Consider the following 24,005-nt stretch of genomic DNA (forward strand, 5'->3'; position numbering starts at 1 on the left):
CGCACGTTTGAGTTGAGAGTAGTTTTTTATGATTTTCATGTGGTTTAGGAAATAAAATTCAACACTTTCATATCCCTTTTGCAAGGCATAGGAAATCACTTGAATGATTCACAAAATGCTTAAATTTGTATGGGGATGTTTTGATCATTTTATAGTTTTAACTTGATTGTGTTGAATTTCCTCAGAAACGTTGTTTTCCGAATTAGGAGTGCATTGAAATACATTCGAATTTTCAGGAAATTTTTATATGCATAATTAAGATTCTTAACACAAAAATTGCAAACAAAAAACAACACACATACTGGAACATAATTTTCAACACGTGCAGGTCCACAAAGCTGAAATGTTAAAATAAGGTAATTTGATAAAGAGAGGTAGATGGCTGTCAAGACAGAACTCAAAACACTAACAGAATTAGTATATTATTATCTTTCTTTGACATTAAAGCTATGGAGCACCCTGTAACTCTATACTATGTATACTAATTTTTCTAAACGAGGATTTTGTATGCAATATGCTGAAAAAAATGGAATTGGTCGACAAGTTTTTCTTACTGACAGTTTTGGTAGCCTTTATATAAAGCCGATTTCAAAGTTTTAAATCACAACAGGTTTTTGAGATGTTACTTTTTAAATTTATAAAATCACGTTTAAAAAGCACTTTGAGGCTCTCTAAATTTATGAATTAGCTTTTATTCAATAGAATTAGTGATGTATTTCAAATCTGTAATTCCTTTTTTCAATACTCAATTGAAAAATTTATATTTTTTAATATAATGTTTGAAAAATCTGCATAAATTGTAAGATTTCAACTCACCTATAAAAATCTTAAAGAAACGTTTAACCATTTTAGATAATAAAACAAGTTTCAATAAAAAAAGCCAAAACGGTTTGTAAGTAAATTTTGCTCTTGTAAAGAATATATGTCTGCATAATTCTTTTGTATCAAGAATTTGAAATATATACAAAAATATAAAAATAACGTCGAAAACTGTTGTTTTTAAATCTTTACCAAATAGGAAAAATTAAAGTTTGGTTCAAAATCAACAATAAAAATTAGCCACAAAACTATTTTGTTAAAGTTAGTGAAGAACATCTCCCAAAAACAATGGCATTTTGTTGACCTGTATGATTTTTCAAAGCTATTAAACACGAGTTGAAGTGGCTTTTGAGTGATAACCAAACTTTGTTCATTATTGGCATTCATTTGTAGTAAACATTTACTACTGTTTTACGTATATTATGCATAATAAGTCCATATAAAACATAAAGATTAAACAGAGATAAATAATTTCTGGATTTTCGGTCCGGGATAAATATTCTTTTTACAAAAATGTCACACTGAAAATGTTTGATATTTCTACACATTTAAAGTTTCTTGGCAATCAATACGTCCGTCTGTACATGCAGGTTGTTTTTTTTAACCATCTCTCACAATCCCGCAAATGTTAAGTCATCAAATATATAAAAGCAAAATGTGCAGAAACGACTTTTAAAAATGTACTGTTTGTGCTTTTTTACATACGACATAGCTTAGGAACTATATGGGAAGTATTACTTTCGTAAAAAATTTCGAATTCGGAATTTTTGTTAAACATGACATAATAATGGGAGAGAATTCGAAAAAAGGGTCCTTTGATTCCGTCTGATTCTTATTTTGCCTTCATTTAATAAAAAAAATATTTATGTATTACTCCACAAGAGTACCCCCGTTTAAACGTTTTTGTTTTAATGTGTTCTCAAGAACTAATGAACCGACTTCAATAATGCTTTCTCTTTAATATCTCTGATACAGCCTTAATAATATTTGGTGATAAAAATTTCATTGTTTTTATTTTTGATATTTAAAAAAATATTACATTTTTTTTATTATATATATCGAAAATAGATCAATATTTTTTACGAAATTGAAAATTAAAACTAACAAATTTTATACATTAAAAATTAATTTTAAATAAACACACATTAATGATTTTCGAAATAAAACTTTTGAAAAAGTATGTTTCTTTAAGGTTTGAGAATTCAATACTGTCAAGGCAATCAAAAGGCTGAGGTACTCCATCGAGCTTATATATATGATGAGTGATTTATTAACTTCATAAAGTTATAGTTATTGTAATCGGTTCGATTTGTCGAATTGACACTTCTCGATCCCTAGAGCCAAAATAAAACATTATTAGAAAGATGTATGTGCGTGTGTGCGTAGTGTACGTACGTTCGTAACGTTTTTTTGCCGTTCATAACTCAAGAAGCAGAAGAGAAATCTGCTTCAAATAAATTTTGTCAAAAAACAGAAATATTCAGAAAAGGCTCTTAAGAAAATTGAATGGGAGGTTGGTTAACCCTATATATCTCATGGACCAATGATACTAGAGACATGATTTAAATTGAATATCATATATTGTAGCGTGATAACAAAATATCACATTTTTTTTTTCAAAAAACAATAAACAGTTTCGCAATGAAAAAAAAATGAGAAATATCAAATTGACAGTTTTTTTATAAAAATTAAAACCTAAAAAACATCACTCAAAGTTTATAATAATTGATTTTCGACTAAAATATCTTTTCAAAAACTAAAGATTATGGCTCCAAACTTATTTTATCTTAAAAGAAATATTGTTTTGAACGTTTGGAAAAATGTTGAGAAAAATCGAATTGACAGTTTTGGTACAACAAATAAAAACCAAAACAAAAATAAACAAAAGTTGGTTAAAAATTGCATTTTGACTTCAATATATTTTTAAAACTTTGAGATATTGACTTCAAACTAATTTTATCTTACAGAAAATATTGTTTCTAACATTCTATAAAATTTTAGAAAAATCGAATCGACTACAAAAAAAAAACAATAATAAAACTTGCTAAAAATTTTCTTTCGACTCAAACAGCTTTTTAATAATCTAAAATATTGGCTTGAAAGTTATTTTATCTCACAAAAAATATTGTTTTCGACATTTAGATTTTTCATAAAAAATATAATCTACAAAAAATAGTACCCAAATTTGGTAAAAATTGATGTTCGGTTCTCGATATCTCTCAAATTAATTTAATTCATCCAATTTGTAGTTGTTTATATAAGAAATAAAAACTTTTAAGAAATGCTACTAAAATTGATAAAAATTGGTTAACGACTAAGAAATCTCATTAACAAAAAAATTTTTTTTATGAAATCGAACTATTTCATTATATGCAAAATATTGTTATTAATTTTAAAATTTTTTAGAATCATTCAATTCACAACTTTTTTAACAAAACACAAAACCTACAAAAACTGAAAAGAAGTGGTTTTTGACTAAAATATTAAAGGAACAGAGAAACATATTGACTTCAAATTATTTATATTGTTATAAATATTTTGTTAAAGTTTTAAGCATGGCAAATCGAAAGACGGAATTGAAATGCATTAGTGAGGGTCGCATGCCAGCCTTTTTTTGGATATAAAATTTATTTGAAATCACTTTCGGTAATGGTTCTTGAGATTTTTTGGTTGAACCAAAATTTTTAATTGTTATAGTAAACAAAAAAACAGTCTCAATTTTGTTGAAAATCCTTGCAGCATCGTTCTGTATTTTTTTTTTCGGTATGAGTGAATTTATTTAATGTCGGTAACATCACTGGTTCTTAAAGTATGTGCGGTAAAAACCAGTATCTCGTAAAAACATACGTAAACACGCAAACACAGACATCTACAAAAAGTCGAGATGCTAAATTTGACAAATTAGACCGATTACAATTACTTTTTATAAGAAGTTAATAATTTTCAATTCGTATATCTTGAAAATAAATGACTTTAAACAAAAAAAATAGATTAAATTTAAAAGATTTTAAATTATTGTTAAGAATTGAAACTTGGAATACGTGATTAATTCATTTAATTTAACTATTAAAAAAATAAGAATTTAAAGAGTTTATTCAAATATCATAAAAGGGTGCTTTTTTAGAAGTTGTTAGAGTTATTAAATATCTGCCAGAACACCCTTAAACAAGGTAATAATTATATAAATTAATAGAACTTTGTCAAACCTTCGAAGAACGAAGAATAGAAGGGGTGTTTTTAATTACATTAAATTACTTGTTCAGTTTTCAGAATAAAGTCATTTTCCTTATAAGTATGTTCAAAGACAAGGTGAACAAATGACCATCAACATACTACCGTCCATCTGAAGAAAATACTCAACTAAATCATTTTCTTAATAACATATCTGTGGCTCCATTTGGTTCTAGATTCTCATGGATATTCATTTTAAAAAAGTTTTGGGAACAGGTTTTTAAAAAAAAAGGTTTAATTACTTTGACTTCCACTAAAAAAAAACTCCTATTTAGATGAGATATTGTAATGAACTCTTTTTGTTCTTATTTAATACAACAAATTAAACACCTCATGTTTTAAGTTCTATTAAATCAACAAAAAAAAAAACCTAACAGAAACCTTTAAGATTTTCTTTACAAATTATTATGAAATATAATCATTAATGGAAACCATGAGCTTTATGCAATAAAGTATCTTCGTGATTTATTAAACTTATTTAAATTGAAAGTAGTACAAAGAAAAACCCATTAAACGCGATGTTCGCTTTTTTACTTTCGACATAAAGGAACTACATGGCAAGTTTTGCATTCGTGCAAAATTTAGAACTCGAGATCAAACATGATATTACGTTGGTAGACAAGTCGAAAAAAGTGGGTCCCGCGATTCGGTTCCGGTCGGTTTTCTCTGTCTGTCAACGCTCCTGCAGCCTAAACCATTGGGTCGATTGAGTTCAAACTTGGAAGTTAAAATTTTGAGCAGGTTCGCGTTAGTTGTTTTTTTTTCTTTTTTTTTAAGATCAAAACTAACAGTGGCCCTTACAATGTTTTTGGTAAAAAACTAAAATTCGAATTTTCTACAAAAAAAAACCGATAGATTTTGTTTAAATTTTCTCTATTTAATTTTAATTTTATTTTTAAACTTGGCTTCTTTTAATAAGAAAAATATATTTTTGCATTGTTCAGGAAAGGTACCGCTCTTAGAACCGTTATTAACTTCCCATAGGAAGTTATTGTAATGGGTCCGATTTGTCAAATTGAAAATTTTGACATTTCTCGACGTTTCAAGGTCCCTAGAGTCGAAATAAAAGATTTTTAGAAAGATGTCTGTGCGTGCGTGTGTACGTACGTTTTTTCGTCGTCCATAGCTCAAGAACCAGAAGAGATATCGACTTCAAATAAATTTTGTTATACAGATAATAAGGGAGAAAGATGCAGAAAGGTCTCTCAAGAAAATTGCGAGGGTGGTTTTTTTACCATAGCAGTTTGACAAAAAGGTGAAAATTTTGGTTAACCCTAAATATCTTACGAACCAAAAACGCTAGAGACTTGAATTTAATTTTATATAATATATTGTAACGTGATACCAAACAGGTATATTTTTTGAAAAAAAATCCATATAACGCTTTTTTTTTTTAAATCAATAAAACTGAAAAAAAAAATTTGTCACCTCCCAAATCTTACTACTAAAATATGATTTCATCTCTAAAACAATTTTATGCAACGAAGAAAAATGTTTTTGACATCTGATAAAATTTTGAGAAAAATCTAATTGACAGTTTTTTTTTATAAAAAATAAAAATCTAAAAAAAACATTACTCATAATTCGTAAAAATTGAATATCGATTCAAATATCTTTTCAAAAACTTGAAATTTAGGATTCAAGCTTATTTTATCTTATAAGAAATATTGTTTTCAACATTTGGTAAAATTTTAAAAAATAAAAACCCAAAAAAAAAATTATAAAAGTGGGTAAAAATTGATTTTCGACTCAAATATCTCTTTAGAAATTTTAAATATTGGCTTCAAAGTAATTTTATCTCATAAGAAATATTGTTTTTAACATTTGGTAAAATTTTTAAAAAATCGAATTAACAGTTTTTTTACAAAAAATAAAACTCTAAAAAAAAAAACAATACTAAAACTTCGTAAAAATTTACTTTCAACTCAAATAGATTTTCAAAACTTAAAAATATTGGCTTCAAACTTATTTTATTTCACAGAAAATATTGTTTTCGATATTCAGTAATTTTTATATAAAAATCCAACAGTCGTTTTTTCATAAAAATAAAAATCTACAAAAAATAGTACTCTTATTTGGTAAAAATTAAAAGGAGTACATATAGACAAACCTTTAAGCAAGACAAATCGACAGACGGGATGGGAAGTTATCAGTGTGGGTCGCATCCCAGCCTCTTTTTTTGTTTTTTAATTTCCCAGCAACTCATGAACTGATTTCAATATTTTTTTTTTAATAAGATCTTGTACTGCCTTAACAATATTTGATTATCAAAAGTGCAATTTTGTATTGTTTGGATTTTTAAAAAAAATGTTGAATTTTTTTTTTCAAAATTCGATGTCTCAAAAACTGGTCATCATTTTCTTACGAAATTCAAATGTAGAGCGTATATTTACAATCACTCAACAACTGCATAATATAACTATTCTTAGAACAAAATTGAAAAATTTTATATATAAAAAATAATTTAAAAAAAAAAAAAACGCTCTAAAGATTTTCAAATGAAAATTTTGAAAAATCAAGGGGTTTTTTTAATTATAAAATAACATTTTAATTTTTTAAGGCAAACTTATTATTTATATAAAATTCTTTTATCTTAATTTTTTTAATCATTTTAACTGTATTAAATGTAACCACCTCCCATCTCACCAGATTAAATCCTGTGAATGAGCGAATTATTTTGACAAAATTTTAATTATACATTTCTATCTTTTATCCAAATAAATGCATTTGGTACATATTTATGTATTTTTATAAATATAACTATTGTAAATACCAACGATGGCCATGTAGCGCCACTGCATCGGATTAACGCATATGATATGTTTAATCAACAATCTATTTTAAAGTGTCTATCAAGAAGTATTATTTTGGTACGTTTGTATCTATGATTTTAAAATATTGTTCTTTAATATGTGTGAAACATATTTTACTTGCCTTCGCCTATATAAAAGAATAAATACTCAGTACAAGTTAAAGAAACTGGCCAGAAATAGTATATGTATTTTCTATTAGAATCACTTTTTCAACCTTTAAATACACATTATACCTGTTTAGGTGTTACGTACAACCTTCACAACTATTGGTTACGCATAAGAGCCTGACTGTTAACAACACATGAATAGCAATTTCTTGTACTTATTCGTATGCTTGTTTTTTTTAAACTTTAACGAAATAAATTAACTAAAATTAATAACTCAATGTTTGCTATGAAAACTTGTAGGAAAGAAGGAATGTGTTTGAGTTGTTGTACCAATAACATTCCTTCATTATCAGCATAAACATGTCTTTATCAATCTATCTGCTAAAGCTCAGCACGCCAATCAGCTATTTTTTATCCATTTTAGACACCTTCCTAACTACACCATCAATAGCCGATCGCTTTACAATTTAAACATACATGTTCTGCCTCTTTCTTATCTTCAGATAATTTTTTTTCCATCCTGTTTTTTCTAATATGAAATTAAAATAAAGCTATATGAAGGAAAATGCTTTGAACGAACTAGTTGAATACAGAAACAATTGTTTTCGTTAATTACGCTTATAAGTATATTTCACTTCCGGGATGAAATATCCTAGGATTAGTTGTGTCTTGGGATGAATCACCAGGTTTTTTGACAAATCAAATGGCATTTATATATTTCAAGATAAACTTATTTAACAGGTTTATTTTTAAATCTTATATAGGTACTTTTTTAAAAAGACTCTTGCATACAGAAGCAAGTTCGTGCGACTCAGTCGTGCATTTTATTTCTTTGTAGTATCCTCGTGCTCAAAACACGAAATAAGCTTATAGCTTACAACAGCTTAATATTTCTAAACAAAATGATTTCAAACACAAAGTGACAAGTTCAATATCTTATGCAATCAATTTGTTTGATTTAAAATGAAGTAAAATTCAATCAAATTTGAAACGACTACGTTTTCTGACATACATATATTTTACCGCAGTTGTTTTGTCTCTTTTTTCACTTCAAAGATTTAAGGCTTAAAAAGGGATACCATCTGGATATGGAAAACAAAATTAATTCAAAAATCACTGAAAAGATGTTTTATTTAATAAAAAATACTAAGAGCAATGCAACGTGCTTAAAAATTGTAAGTATATTCATGATCTTCTTAAGTTAACTGATTTATCTGTCTTTAAGATTTTGAGTAATTATAGAAAGACCGACAGAACTGGGATACTGAACGTTGTCATCTCTAGATGATCATAATTTAAGTTCTATTTTTGTTCAGAATTCATCGAAATTCAATTTTGCAAATAAAAATTGAAATTAAAAAAACATAGATCCATAGGCCCCTTGGTTCAGTTCATCCCAAATAAACAATTTGATTAAATGCCCCATCTTAAGTTGAAAATATCAAGATTAATAAAATCCGCAAAGTTTTCACAAAAATATACAAACTTACTGTATTAACGTACAACATTGAATTTTCAAACATGTTTCATCCCACTGTATTCAAATGTAAATCCAAATTATTAAAGCTGGTCACTAAGGCGTATACGTATTTTTTTTCAATTAAAATTGTAAAAAACTTTTTCATTTATTCATTTCTATACACAGATTTTCGATTTTAAACTTTTTATTCACTTCACAGCATCACTAGTTTTTAATAAAAGTCCATGTCCATCAAATAAATAGAATCCCTGCAGAGATCAAACTTCAATGATTATTGAAAGAGGAAAAGAAGATAAAGCTAACTTTAATTAAAAAAAAGAAATATATTTATTGATTCCAATGGGAAATTGCATTCCCTGTCTGTCTCTTATTTCAAATTACAATTTGAAAACCAGACGCAAATTCCCAATGCAATTGCAGTAAGATTTCTTAAACTAGAACAGAATCAATAGATTTGAATTTAAAAGTTTCTACTTTGAGAGATTTTGTCTCTTTGATGTTTTAATTAACATCATAGAAATCGGAGTTGTTTTTATTTTTATTTCTTGTAATATCACTTCACAGATTGTTAATTTTCAATTTCAATTTCAAATCAAATAACAACCGGATGTTGGCAATAATTAACATCATCGATTTTCGTTATTTACACTTCAACTTTAGCATTTACACGACTCAATTATACGAAACACGGACATTATTACGTGCGGGCGCCATCAGTTTTTATCGCGGCCGATAATCGTCGTTATGGTTTTCTACGTGAGTCGTTGTTTCCGTCTGTCTCAATCAACAGCCCGATCACGATTAGAATCGAATTTGATTTTGTTTCAGAGAGTCGTGTGTTGTTTGGTGAAATAAATTTTAAGAGCTTTCTTATCAGCGGTGGCGTGGGAAAGACTTGTATCCATTTCAAGGTTGAAAACGTTTGAAAGACACAATCTTTTCTTTGCGCAGGATCTTTTCTTTTTCATAAACAAAACACGCTGAGGACGACTTTTTTGCTAATACAAAATTGATAACAGTACAAGGATATCTTTTGTTCAAGGATAAAGTCAGATTAACCTTCGCAACACGCATTTTGTTTTTCTCAGATAAAGCGAGGAAAACAAATCGAAATAAATTAACTCTTTTCAAGGTTTCCTCGACATTGTTGGGTCAATATAATGAAATCATCATTTCCCTCAAATACTCCTGGGATTTTCATTCTCACTTAATTCTCTTTTTTTGGGATAATCTTATTAGATTGAATAAGTTTTGGATACCAACTGAATCTGTTAATAATTATTGGGGTTTTCATCTTCCAAACAAAAATCCACAAGAAAATACTATTTTTAGAGAAAATAAAATGAACTTTATTATCTTTCTGGCCCAGTCCGAGGTGGTGAGTTAAATGAACATCAATTTTAAATTTATGAAGATTCGGTTGAATGGCTTGACTATACCTCGAAAAATGAGTAAACAAAATTGTACGTTTGTGCTCTTATTCAGGTCTTCGGGGTTATTTTTCAAGTTCTTGGAATTTTAAAGATAATTGTTTTTATTTGTTTTTTTTTTGTTAAGACGAAGAAGAAAACAAGGACCTGCCAGACAACCAATATAAAGGAGGTCTTAAGGGTTATATAGTAAAAGGTATACAGTGTTTTTGAGTACCCATTAAGCATTCTCTGTGTTTCTGTCTGGTGCTTTGAATTCAACCTACGTTTTGAAAAGGGTGCGTGTTATTGCTTATTTTTATATCAAATCAACCACTTTTATGCACACATTTAAAAAAAAAAACAAATAGAATTTAATTCGCGTTTTATTTGTGCATTTATCTCATGACGAATAAATGCAAATTCTTTGAATGTCATCGTCATCATCATTCCAACTCGTGTTAGTGCTTTTTATTCAATTTTATATCAACACAAGATTTTGTAAAATTCGTTTGATTTCTATTAATTGTTTATGTCCTTTTATAGTCCATAGTAAGGTTAATTGGAAATTCGTGCTAATTGAACTGAACGTGCGTCGTCGTTGCGTTGACACGTTTTACGGGTAAAACACCCGCAATTACATTTTGTAATTTTTTAGCGTGTGTAAAATTGATTGAAAATTTCGTAGTATTTTGTTTTATTTTGTACACGATGAACGATTATTTTTTAACTTCAAATGGAGGTAGGTAATGTTCTTATTTACTTATTTTGAGTGGTGGCCTAACTTCAAATGAAAAACGAAAAACGAACTCGTTTGAATCACTTTGGCATTTAATTTAGCGATTAAATTTAATTTTAAAGGAAATTCTGTGTACTTTTGGAGGAGTAGTTACGCATTTTTAATTAGAAAATTTCAAATACGTAAGTCTTTGATATTTGTTGTTTTCTTTGCTGAAGTGAAATGAAAAAAGGAATACAAATTAATGGAAGAATTTTTCGTACTTTGGTTTTACTTTGAATTTCGGAAAGAATTTTAAGGGGTAAAACTTTGTAGATTTTAGATGTTAGAATTTTTGTTTGAAGTTTACATACGAATGTTCTTGAAGATTAAAACACGATTTTCAAAGATTTATGCAAGAAATTGAAGTTTAAGCTGTAGAGATGTTTAGTGCCGTAAGATTAATTTCTTAGAACTTTTTGGTGGTTGTAATATCAGTTTCTGTTCGTAAACTTTTTAAGTTTAAAAAATAATTTTGTCTAAGTTTTCTTGAGCTAGAAGGTTTTACAATTGGAAACTTAGTCAGCTGTCAGTTCTTGTCACATCTTCACATTTAAAAGTTAAATAATGCCTTGCGATTTCAAACAGCAAGTATAATATGTTTTGGATAAGCTGAGAGGGATGAATGTAGCTACAAAGTTTACACTCCGTTTTATTAACGATAATTTGAAAAATCAAAAGAAAGGAACACTTTGTCTTTTAACTATACTGCCATCAAAACGGCTGCGTATGACCAAAAGCACTCTGCGCCAAGAATGATCACTATCATTACTAACACCGTCCGTCGTTGTTTTTGAAGACCTCTCACGTTATAGTAACAAAATAAGTTAGTCAGGGTCAGTTATTTTTTGTAGGATATTACGGGTGCTATGGAGGTGGGAAAAGCGTTTAGAGCTGATGCGGGAGGCATACGCATCGAAACCTTCATGGAAACGGGTGTAAGCATATGTTACGCAGCCATTACTCAAAGTATGTAAAAAATTTGATTTTCACTCAAATATCTTTTCGAAACTTTGAGATATTGGCTTTAAACTGCATTTGTCTTTTAAAAAATAGTGTTGTTAATATTCAGTAAAATTTTGAGAAAAAAAAAATTGACAGTTTTGTTTACAAAATAAAAACTTGAAACAAAATTTAACAAAAGTTGGTAAAAATTGATTTTCGGCTCAAATATCTTTTCAGAACCATGAGATATTGACTTTAAACTACTTTTATCTTTCAAAAAATATTGTTTTCAACATTCAATAAATTTTTTAGAAAAACCAAATAGTCAGATTTTTTACGAAAAACTAAAAACTCAAATGAAAATTTAACGAGAGTTGGTAAAAATTAGTTTTCAACTAAAAATCTATTTATTAAAATTAGATTTTCAAACTATACTATTTCTTTTTATGAAAAATATTGTTGGTAGTTTTAAGATTTTAAAGAATAATTCAACTGACAACTTTTTTAACTCACCAAGAACATATAAACACTTTTAACCAAGCAAATCGACTGACAGGATGTGAAGTTATCAGTGTGGGTCGCATCCCAGCCCCTTTTTTAAAACTGTATGGAGCTGGATTGAATATTCAATGTTCACTGGACGTGAAGACGCCATGGCAAAAGTCGAACGTTTGGGTTTCTTTTTCAATTCGTTTGGTTGATTCTTAAAGGGTCAAAGTTACACCAAAACGCTATATTGTGTTGTTGGTTGAAAATTTTTCTGTCGCAGAAATTGTCATTCTAGGTGGGTCTGATTCCACGATAGAAGGTTAAATGGGAAGTTGGAGAAGCTCATCATGACTTAAAAGATTAGATATAAATTATGGCACTTAACCTCAGGAATTAGTTCAACATCAGAAATAGTTCTCAATATGTTCGAGAATTTCACAACACCCACGCTTTCTCTAGTAGTCGCGAGCTCCAAAGAAAAACTACAGGTGTATTTATGTCGTCATCAATACGAACAATACTGTCTTGATTTTTTAGGTAATTAAACTGTACTCTTTAGGAGAAGGCCTTGGTCTGAACGAACGGAAATAAAATTATAAGTATGAATATTGAAGAATTGAAACTGTGTGGGTCGCTCAAGAAAGAATAATTGAGAATATAACTGCTCTAGCAAGTTGGCGATTTTGTATCGACTTTTTGGGTTATTTATTCCAAATATGACATAACAAATTTTTTAGATACTAGTGCCTACCTCAACTTTTTGTTTGAAAACTTTATGTTTTTTCCTTAGATGTGAAAGAAAAACTCTAAGTCTATGCCTTGCAATCAATGAAACACTTTGGATGGATTTTGTGAAATAATCAAGAAGACACAATAACAAATGTGTCACTTGGTCATAGAACATTTTATGAGAAACAAAGGATTAAAATTAAAGGGTACTTAATACGTGGGGTCAAAATGTTGACTTTAACAAATTAGACCAATTGTACAATAATTCCCAACGAAAAGTTGGATAAATAGGAGAGTAGGCATTTCCAAACTTTGACAACTGATTGTGCAACTATATTGTTAATGTTTCACCTCTCAGATTTGATATCATTTGTTCAGGCTCTTTGACCCAATTCCCATTTAAATAAAATTTACACCCGTAAGTTGAACAAACTTAAGTGATGTGGTGAAAGGAAATCTCAGGTAAATAACATGTACTCTGCCTTTTGCAAAGCACAATTTAACAGTTTAGTTCTAATCAAATGCTACTCAACTGAAATAAGTATATTTTATTTCAGTTGAGTAGCATTTGATTAGAAGAGATATTAAAACAAGATGAGTGTAACGCTGTTGTGAAGAAGTGTTCTTCATTGTTTTTTAAAACTTTTGCATAAGCTTTTAAATCGTTTTTATCTCTCAGGTCTCGTTAAAAGTAAATGGAAAACAACATTTGTCGAACTCATCCCAAAGAAATGCGAATCCTCCTCACTCTTTAATTTGTCGATTGATTGCACTTACATCACTTCATTCCAAGGTCATGGAGACGCTGCTGCTTAACTATCAGCTTGAGAAATGTCAAGAAGTTTAAAATCTTCTAAATTATCAGCCTTTGCCTGAGTGTTTTGTCTACCCTCTAAACTGCACGACTGTAGTGGAATCAGTCTGCTTAACATTTCTTACAAAATCTTAATTGCCGTAATATGTGCACGTTAACAACCGATAGGCTCTTATCAGTGTATTTTTGAAATAGAAATGTCCACTATTTATCAACTATTCACTTTACGATACATCCAGGAAAAAACGCATCAAATCGACACCCACCTACTAGACATAGATTTCAAGGCCGAATATCTACAGGGACTAACTGTATAGCGCCATGTGTAGCTTTGGCATCCCTGCCAAACATTGTCCTTGAAAGAATAGTGCAGAGCTCCCACGTAAACGACAAGAACTTAGCATGATGTCAATAGGGCTTTTTTTAGTAATTAGGCAGAAACGGCAAACATAGGTTAAGTGGTTAATGAGAGTAAAACAAAGAGCATGCTGTCATCAAGAAAGGACCTTCAACACTGATGTCTAGGCTAAAATTTCATTATCTATAGACGTAAATTTAAGTCAGTTAAGGACTTTGTTCACCTAGACTCCTTAATGAACACAGAAAACCAACACCAACGCTTAGATCACACGAAGAATAAATTTCGTTAACAGCTTTTTTCTTGGGCTATGAAAATAATTGAGTATTTAAAAGCCCTTGTTCGAGCAACTAAAGTGTCGCTATATAAGACCATCAGCAACCCCGTCCTACGATACGGTGAAGAAGCATGGACCATGACAAAAGCGGATAAAAGCAGCTTGGAGCGTTTCGAGAAAAAAGTTGTTCACGTGAACTTCTGTCTGGATGCATTGAGATGAGTGGAGGAGACGATACAATGACGGCTGTACGGGCTGTACGAGCTGTACAGTAACGTAGACTTAGCCAAAAGTTTAAAAGTCCAACGACTGAGATGGGAAGGTCATGGGAACCAATTCACGCACACAGGACAGGGCAGTAGGGGATGACCGTGGATAAGGTGTACCCTTAAGTAAGAAATTAAATGCGGATTTCGCAGCAATATGTCCACTGGTGATCTAATGGTACATTTCACCAAACAGTAAAGAAAATATTTAAATCTTTTTGGAAAAAGTAAGCACTTGATATTTCAAATAGGGTTTGGCATCAGGCTCTCATATCGAAAATGCGTGCCTTTGGTTTTCACAAATCCCTCCTTCATTTGATTAGTAATTAACTTTCGGATCGTTCAATACAATTAGTATTGGACGGCTTTAAGTCTGAAAACCACGTAATACATGCTGCTAAGCCACAGGGCTTTGTTTTATTCACAACACAATTTTTCTGATTTTTTTAATGATCCGCTGTCTGGAACTATTAGTTCAATACATTGTTTGACTGACGATAATAATCATAGCTTTCCATATTCGTTTTCAGACTCACGTCCCTTTCTTTGGATGTGGAACTGCAACGACAAAGTATAATAATCTCATTTAATTCCGACCTACACAGCATTTTGCAATGGGGTATAGAAAACTGCCTGGAATTAAATGCCTCGAAAACCCAATACTCCCCAGTATTGTTAAAATGAGATATAGCCCCGTTAATAGTTTTTCTCCCTCTTTGATCTGGAGGGTAATCTACAAGGCTTGAGAAAAGCTTCCATCTCTTCTGCAACCTACAGTATTGAAAATATTTTAAAAGATTGAACAATCCTCCCTTCAAACAGTTCACTCCTAATACTCACTCTTCAAGGAATGCTCATCATGATCAGTATACCCTCGAACCCAAGTTCTGACGTGCAATCAAATTCGGATATCCCATATTTCGAAGTCATTTCAATATTCAGAAATTCAAAACCAATGTGCACTGATACTTATTTTCAGACTCTCTCTCCCTTTACCAATGCTCATACTGTGTCTATACCCTAATTATATAAAACTAAAAAAAATGAATTCTCTTAAAATGGTTCTAAGCTAATATTTTTCAAACCTTAAATTGATTCTCTTGAAAAATACCTAAGAAATCCTTAAGCCACTAACCTTCTGAACAAAAACTTCAAATATAGGAAATGTCCAATTAATGGACCTTTATTATCTTCTTTACATAAAAAGATGTCATTAAAAAGTTTGACAGTTTTTTTAAGGCGGAAATTTAATAAGCTGCTTTATATAATACGAACATGAGAATTTTTAATAATGTTTTTTAAGGAAAACTTTTTATTCGTTTCAACTATTCCCGGAACATATTATATTAAATTTCTTCAATCATTGCAGAAGCTTAAAATTAAATATTTTCAATTGTAATCCTTAGCAGTAAACATACAACTTTTAATGCATGCGAACATCTATACATTTATTTCTATTCCTTAATGACAATTGGTAGAATGACATGAATTAGAATTTTAGTGATGAAGCCACCATTATGTCCCCACATATTTTATGCAACGAGGATAAAGACGATTAGATATGAATTTCGATATTAATGAACATAATTTCAGCATTCACCACTTAATAAATTTAGAACGTAACTTTGTTCAATTTATTTTAAGCTTCATACATTTTCAAAATCTGTATCAGATGCTTTATTCAGGTAGACGGTATCATTGGCTACATCATAAACTTATAGAAGAAAATTATTAGTTCTTGTTTAAAAAGTCATTAAAAATCTATAACGGAAAGTAAAACAAAAATAAATCTCAAGAAGTTTTAAAATTTGCCTGTTATACCAGGAAGAGAATTAAACATTTTTCAGATAATTGTGCTAACCTTATAAAAGATTCTTAAAAGAAAAAACTAAGTTGAGAACATTTTTATCAGACGCCAACAAGGAATGAAATAAGTAGGTCGAAAAAGTTTGATAAGTAGGTACTATAAATGTAGGTATATAAAATCCACCTTAACTGAAATTCTTAAAGAGTGGCTTTGTTGAAAGGAAACTTATAGTTTCGAGTACAATTTTTTCATCACTGAACTTTCACGTTGGGTTGGCATTAGAAGAACACCTTCGAGTGGGTTGTAGTGAAACTTTCATAGAAAAGTGGAAATTTATTTCGTCATACGAAATAGTTGGTTATTTTTTAATCTATATAAAAGATAGAGGAAATCATTTTCTTTTTTTGTAGTTTAGAAATGGCAGTGTTTTCAATTTTTTTATAAGGATAAACTTAAATGATGAAATTGAATTCTAAGAATCTTGCTGATTATTCCTTTTCCTGAAGTCTCCTCTCATCAAATGAAAATGCGTATAGATATATTATTGAACATTTTCAAACCCATTTTTACTGCAAAACAAGTTTTAAAGTGATTCTGAATTTTGATTTTTAAGAAAATATAAAAACCATATGTTGAAAGATGAGGATAAAACTTATGAAGTTTGAGTTAAGAAATAATTTCAAGGAGTATTGTTTTGCAGTCAACTAAACTGAATTCATAGTTTACAGTTTATGAATAGTAAACAAATATTAATATGCAAAACATATTATTTACTATTATTATAAATAATCAAAATAATGAAAAACAATAGAAACCACCTCAAATAGTTTACGAACAAAAATCGATTTTTTCTTCAAAATAATTGTATGCAATGAAGAATTACGTTTTCGACATATTGTGAAATTTTGAGAAGAAGCGAATTGATATCGACTCAAATATCTATTCAAAAATTAAAAATATAGTTTTCAAAATAATTTTATCTTAAAGAAATAAAGTCCAACGTTCAGCTAGCCTATGTATAAGCGGATCGCTTCACACGACCCCATCTGCGGCACTGGACACCTTGTTCTACCCAACACCTCTTGACACATTTAGCAAACAAATAGCTGCAAGCACTGCTATTCGCCTCAATGCTTCGTCACAGTGGAGGCCGATCCGTAAATCTTTGGTATTTAGAATAAATTTCAAAGCACACAGACTACACCATCCCCAACTGCAATTCGACAGAAATTTCCAGATTTCTATACCTCTCAGATCTTTCTCGAAGCATAGGACATTCCTGGAAGATGGGTCAATCCATTTTTATACAGATGGTTCAAAAATTAAAGAAGGAGTTGTGGGTGGTGTGTACTCTGAACGACTGAAATTAAGTCTCTCGTTCCGCCTTCCCAATCATTGTAGCGTGGTCCAGGTGGAACTTTTGGCGATAAAAGAAATCTTGCCCTGGCTTAAAGAAAACGTAATATCAACATCTAATATCCGCATTTTCTCAGATAGTCAGGCTGCTATCAAATCTCTGGACTCTGTCTCTACAAACTCTATAACAGTCCATAACTGTTGATTATCTCTAATGAATATGGCACAACAGTTTAATATTCACCTTTGCTGGGTGCAGGGCTATAGAGACATTTTTGATAATTATGATTTAAAATCATGAAAATAATATTTTTATTATTAAAATCATGAAATGAAAATAAAAATAAAAATGAACCAGCATGGTGTTCAAATGTGCGTTTCGCCCCGGTGCAATGGTTGGGCTCATCAGAAGATGACCATTACACCTTGTCTTGACGCATATTTTCTCGAATAAATCGAGATTCCATATAATATGAGCTACATAGAGCTACTGTGAATTATGTGGTTGCTACAAGTCTTTACATCAGACAAATTGTAGCTGTTTTTATTTCCTTGGTAAGGGACTTTTTAAGTTGAAATATTTGACTGTTAACAGTGGAATTGTTTGTTCCTGAACACCAATTATTTTTAATAATTATGATTTAAAATCATGAAAATAATATTTTTATTTTTAAACGCAAATTTTTGAAACGATATTTGAGTCGAAAATCAATTTTTACTAAACTTTTATTGATTTTTTTTAGGTTTTTTGGTAAGAAAATTATCGATTCGATTTTTCTCAAAATTTGTCAGAATGTTGAAAACAATATTTCTTATAAGCCAAAGTTAGTTAGAAGCCATAATATTAAATTTTTAAAGAGATATTTGAGTCGAAATTCAATTTTTACCAACTTTGATTTTATTTAGGTTTTTATTTTTATTAAAAAACTGTTAATTTGGTTTTTCTCAAAATTTTACCAGATGTTAAAAACTTCATTCTTTGTTGTACAAAATTGTTTTGGAGATAAAACCATTTTTAATTCGTAAAATTTTCGAGGTGACACATTTTTTTTTTCTGCATTATCTGTATAACAAAATTAAATGGAAGTCGATATCTCAACTGGTTCTTGAGCTATGGACGACGAAAAAACGTGGCGAACTTACGGACGTATAAACGTACTTACACACGCACGCAGAGACATATTTCTAAAAATCTTTTATTTCGACTCTAGGGACCTTGAAACGTCGAGAAATGTCAACGTTTTCAATTAGACAAATCGGACTTATTACAATAACGATTAATAACGATTTGGTTCGACTCAATTTGAGGTTGAAAAGTTCCAATCCCAATAAAGAAATCATCAAGCTTAATAAACTTAACGTTAAAGGAGTTACTGTCGTACAAGGAGTCCTGTGAATAACCATAGGTACGTCTCAATCAAGTTTTTTTCTGATGACGTGATTGGAGGGTGTTAGGCTCAGGGATCACTACCACCTATGTTCTCAACTAGTAAGACGATATTTTCTTTGGGTAATCAAAATTCAAGTTCCACAACTCTTAATACAATATAATATATTTTTCCGTCCATTTTTGGTAACAAGATCCTTCCCCAGCGATGAGGAATGAAGAGCGTGTTTAAGCAACCCTTTCATTGCTGTTCTTGAATAGTCTGAACGCGGTTGGATTCAAAACAAGTTCCGGTTGAAATGGAACATATGCCAGAGTGAATCAAATCATATGAAGATGCTTGTAGTTATTTTATTTTTAACTTTTAGTTAACATCTTAATACTTAATGAAAAAGTTCACTCGGGCGGACACTTGTTGTTTTTATAGAAGAAATACAATTGATTTTATGCTAATAAAAAACATAAAATAAAAGTATGGTTTGTTACACAATTAGTAAGAACTTCCAAACATATTTATTAGAAGACTTTGTATTAGACATGCAAAAGTTTGAAGTCAATAGTTTTTTTGTATCGTCAAGATAGTCGAAAATCAAAATTTATATCAGTTCTTAGTCATTTTTTGGAGGTTTTTTTTTTTTTTTTTGTGAAAAGAATTGTCAATGGAATGTTTCCTAAAAACTATATAAACCTAAAAACAATGTTTTGGACAGAATCAAATAATTTTGACAGTGAACATTTCCAAATTTTTTTTTTATATATTTGAGCCGAAAAAAAACTACCGATTGGAATTTATTAAAACCATTATTTAGTATTTGCAACAATATTTATTATAAAATGCAATAATTTTGAAGCAGCAACATTATGTATTTCTGGAATGTTAGGGTCATAACGAAATCTTTGATTTTGATTCTTAGGACCCTGAAACGTAAAGAAATAGTAAAATACTTTTTTCTAAGAGTCAAACCAATAACAACAACGTCCTATGCAATGTTAATAAGTTCCTAGTTAATTTGATTTTTTTCGAAATACTATTGTTCGTTTTTTTTAATTCAATAAATACAACAACTCGATTTTAATTTTTTTTAATGCTTGTTAATAAATGAAGTGCATTTTTTTATCATTAAATATCGGTTAAATTTTTTAAAGAATGTAATAAATTTTCTTGAAATTTAAACACTTTTTTAAACACTTACAAACTAGAACCCTTAAAATTCCCAAAACCAAACAAGTCCACGTATTCCATTTCCAAAAACAACGACTCATTTAATAAAACTCTTTAAATTCAATATCATACAATATTGTCTACAATAAATGTTTCAAAAGTTAATGTTGTCTTATATCAATATGTATCATTTAAAGCTTGAAGTTCAATATACACTTAAGACCACCCTCTATTTGTTTTGACTTTGAGTTTGTTTTTATAAGCAAAGAAGAATTTTAAGAACTGAAATATTAGACGATTTGAATTAATTTTTCATGTAACCGAATAATCGAAATCACCATTTTCATTTCTGTATAAGAATATTTAAAGCCTTTTTGCCTTCAAACTTAAGCATAACTTTTTCATAAGTCATGTTTTAATATTTAATCGAGCAAACAACTGATTAGAAAAAGAACTGCCTGTAAATATTTTGAGCACATAAAAGATCAAAGAGCACAGTGATACTTCAAATTCTATTTAAAGAACTTAACTCCAGGCAATTTGTACCAATTTTATTGCAGTATGAATTTTGAAAAAAAAATGGTTTTAATTTTTAATCTCAAGAAAATCAAATGCATTAATGATAATTGAATATATCTGGTTGACTTTATTAATTGCACTTTATTAATGACTGACACTCTAATAGACCAACTTATTAAAAATAAAAACAATCTAAGTTAAGCTACTAAAACCTTCTTCATCCATGAGTATTCACCAAATCAGTTAAAACATTGATTTAAGACTTATTTATTTATATAGATTTTATTTTTCTCAAGTTGTTATCGAATAAAAAAGAATTGGTCATCTAAAGATCTCTAATTTATTGTTCTATATATTCAGGCACTTAAGCAAAGTAAAAATATCTCAATCACAAAATATCTCGAAAGGCAAAGTATAAAGTTTATTTATTCACACTCGAAAAGTTTATAAACTTACGCATAAATATATACAAAGTATATACAACTTGTATAAACCCCCTCGAAAAATTATTTCCTCATTAAAAACAAAAAATAATTAAAACATTTAAACCCGACGTGCTATTATACTTATTTTGTTTACTCGTGGCCCTTTCTCTTTCCCCAAAGTGGTGTACATACATACATGACTACATTTGTTTATTGATTCCATAAATGATGTGGTTTGTCTTCACAACACTTTCAAAATATTTACAAAAATTTGCATACAACAATAATTTCTTAGAGCAGAAAACAATTTATTTAATAATATAATTCTTACCATGTTATGGTCTTGGTTTAAATTCTCGAACATGCCTCTAATTTTATTTTTAAATAAACTTCCATATAAATGGGACACTGTTGCGTATACGCATTTTTTAATTCTTTAATCGCACACACGAATTTTTATTTAAATGCAATTATTATTCCATACGCACATGAATGACGAAAACCAAACATTAATTAGATTCACCTTTAATCAAACGCACAATTATTACTAATTATTATTATTTGTGCTTTAGGAAGCGCCACATCATCCAGACAGTAAGAAAAGACAAGAGGTATTAATTACTGATATCCATTTGTAACTAAGTTTCAATATTTTATTATACTCTGCTATTGAAATTGAAAAACTGTAATAAATTCAGATCGATGTGATGATGCAGCTTTTAATTGGGAAACTATTAGTTTTCCTTATTTGAAATTTTCATTGACAAGCAACCGCAATTACAGACAATAATAATTATTATTATTTTCTGGTACCATCAGTTGTTGTAGTTGCTGGCAATTTTAATTATGAACTTAGACATCCACAAATAAACACTAAAATTTAATTTTCTTCTATATTTTATAATTTTAATTTCTTAAAGAGGAAAATTTTTATATTTTTTCTTTTTCTTGAAAATAAAATTCACAATTTATTTAATTTTCACCTTCACTTTATTTACACGACACGAAAATACCGACGATTAAATTGCGTGAAAGTTTTTTTGTTTTACTTTGTTTTGTTTTAATTTATTGAAATACCTACGCAAATATTAATATAAACAACAATTTCATAAATCAAGCACGAAAACTTCATCCTCGTCAACATTGTATCGTCAGAATAATTCGACTATTTCGGCCGAGAGATCGAAACCGTTTAGTTTGAGATGCAAGAAACATTTGATATTTTGTAAAAATAATATTTTAAAGGTGAAAATTTTGGAGCTTCCTTATCAATAGAACACACAAAAGCTCAACATGTGGAACCTAATTGAATGTGATTGAAACAATTTCTACGCAGACTCCTTATTTTCATTCATAAAACAACAAAGGATACCTTTTTGTTTTGGTCTATAGTGAAATGTTTATATTCAAATAGCAGTTAAACTTTCAAAAAGGTAAAATATTTTACAATTTAGTAAAGTTTTGTTTATAGTTGTCACATTATTTATTTTAGGAAGTCAGGTATTGTATCCAAATTTGTTGCTCTTTGCCTTTAAAACTATGTAAATTAAATAAGTGTTTTTTTTTTTAAAAGGCCTTCGAAAATTGGGCAAATGAAATCAGCCTCTAAAAAATTAGGCAGGCAACCATACAAATAAATACAAACGTGCAAGAAACTTCAGCTTTTATAAGAAAGTCAGCACAGAATACTGGAATTGAGAATAGAGCCAAGTGTAATAAGACCAACTCTCGCAGATTGGCTTAATTACACGTTTTACAATAGTGAAATAAATCCAATTCTTAAAATATAGCCTTCTTTCACTTGTCTTTATTTTGCAGCACCACTACAGGAAAATATCAGTAAAATCCACGGCTGTGCATATATTTAAAGATTTTAAAAAATGCTTGCAAAATAAATATATCTTTAAAATTGTAAATGCTATTTATTTTCTCAAAAAACGTTAATAATGTTTTTTTTTGTCAAAAATCATTAGAGCATTAAATATTTTGTTATTAAAAGAAGCCAAGCTTAGAAAAATGTTTATAGAAAAAATGTAATTTTTAATTTCTGACCGAAAAATTTTCAACCCGAATCTGATTTAAGATTTAATTTCCAGAATTACTTAACTTTTTAAATCTCAAGCTCAAAATTTTGTACGAATGTAATACCACTCCTATAAGCTGGGTTTTTTTATGAAGAAATAAAACGCATATAATTTAATGTTATGGCCAAGAATTTAGCTTTGGTTTAAATATAAGGATTTGCAAATAACCTTTAAAAATAATTTCGGCCAAGTGGCCATCGTCGTTAGCTTAAATAAATTCAATCCGTGACAAGCACTTTTTACAGTAATTGGAGCCGTATGACATCAATAACACCGAATATTTTGTTCCAAGGCATCAATCGTTTCGGGTTTATTTGCATAGACAAGAAACTTAACATAACCCCACAAAAATAGGTTAACGCCATTCATACGCTCAATCTAAGACGCCACTCCATAGGTATAGGTCCATGATAAGAGCAAATGAACTTACCGAATCTTCTTTCAATAAATTGATGCATCGGTTAACCGAACCTTAATTTTGGCAATAAATTCGAACAATTTTTGAACGTTCTTATAAAAAAAAACTTAATTAACTTCAAATAGTAAGTTGTTCTAATCGGTCCGATTTGACGAATTAAAAATTTTCAAATTTCTCGACGTTTCAAGGTCCATAGAGTCGAAATTAAAGATTTTTAGAGTGATATCCATAGGTTCGTACGTACGCTACGTTTTTTCGTCGTAAATAAAGGTGGACATTTTTTTACATTAAATATCTCACGAACCAATGAATCAAGAGACTTGGATTAAATT

General features: G+C 29.3%; 1 protein-coding gene across 1 annotated transcript in view; it reads right to left on the minus strand.

Annotated features, from left to right (window-relative positions):
- LOC129940234 (neuropeptide F receptor) overlaps window positions 1–22,330 on the minus strand; it is a 233,005-nt gene extending 210,675 nt beyond the window's left edge. The window contains exon 1 of the mRNA XM_056048493.1: window positions 21,503–22,330. Within this exon, the coding sequence (XP_055904468.1) occupies window positions 21,503–21,535 (33 nt within the window). The 5' untranslated portion in view covers window positions 21,536–22,330. The remainder of the gene's footprint in view (window positions 1–21,502) is intronic.
- Between the last annotated feature and the right edge of the window lie 1,675 nt (window positions 22,331–24,005).

The sequence above is a fragment of the Eupeodes corollae genome, chromosome 1 (genome assembly GCF_945859685.1).
Source record: "Eupeodes corollae chromosome 1, idEupCoro1.1, whole genome shotgun sequence".
Classification (NCBI taxonomy): domain Eukaryota; kingdom Metazoa; phylum Arthropoda; class Insecta; order Diptera; family Syrphidae; genus Eupeodes; species Eupeodes corollae.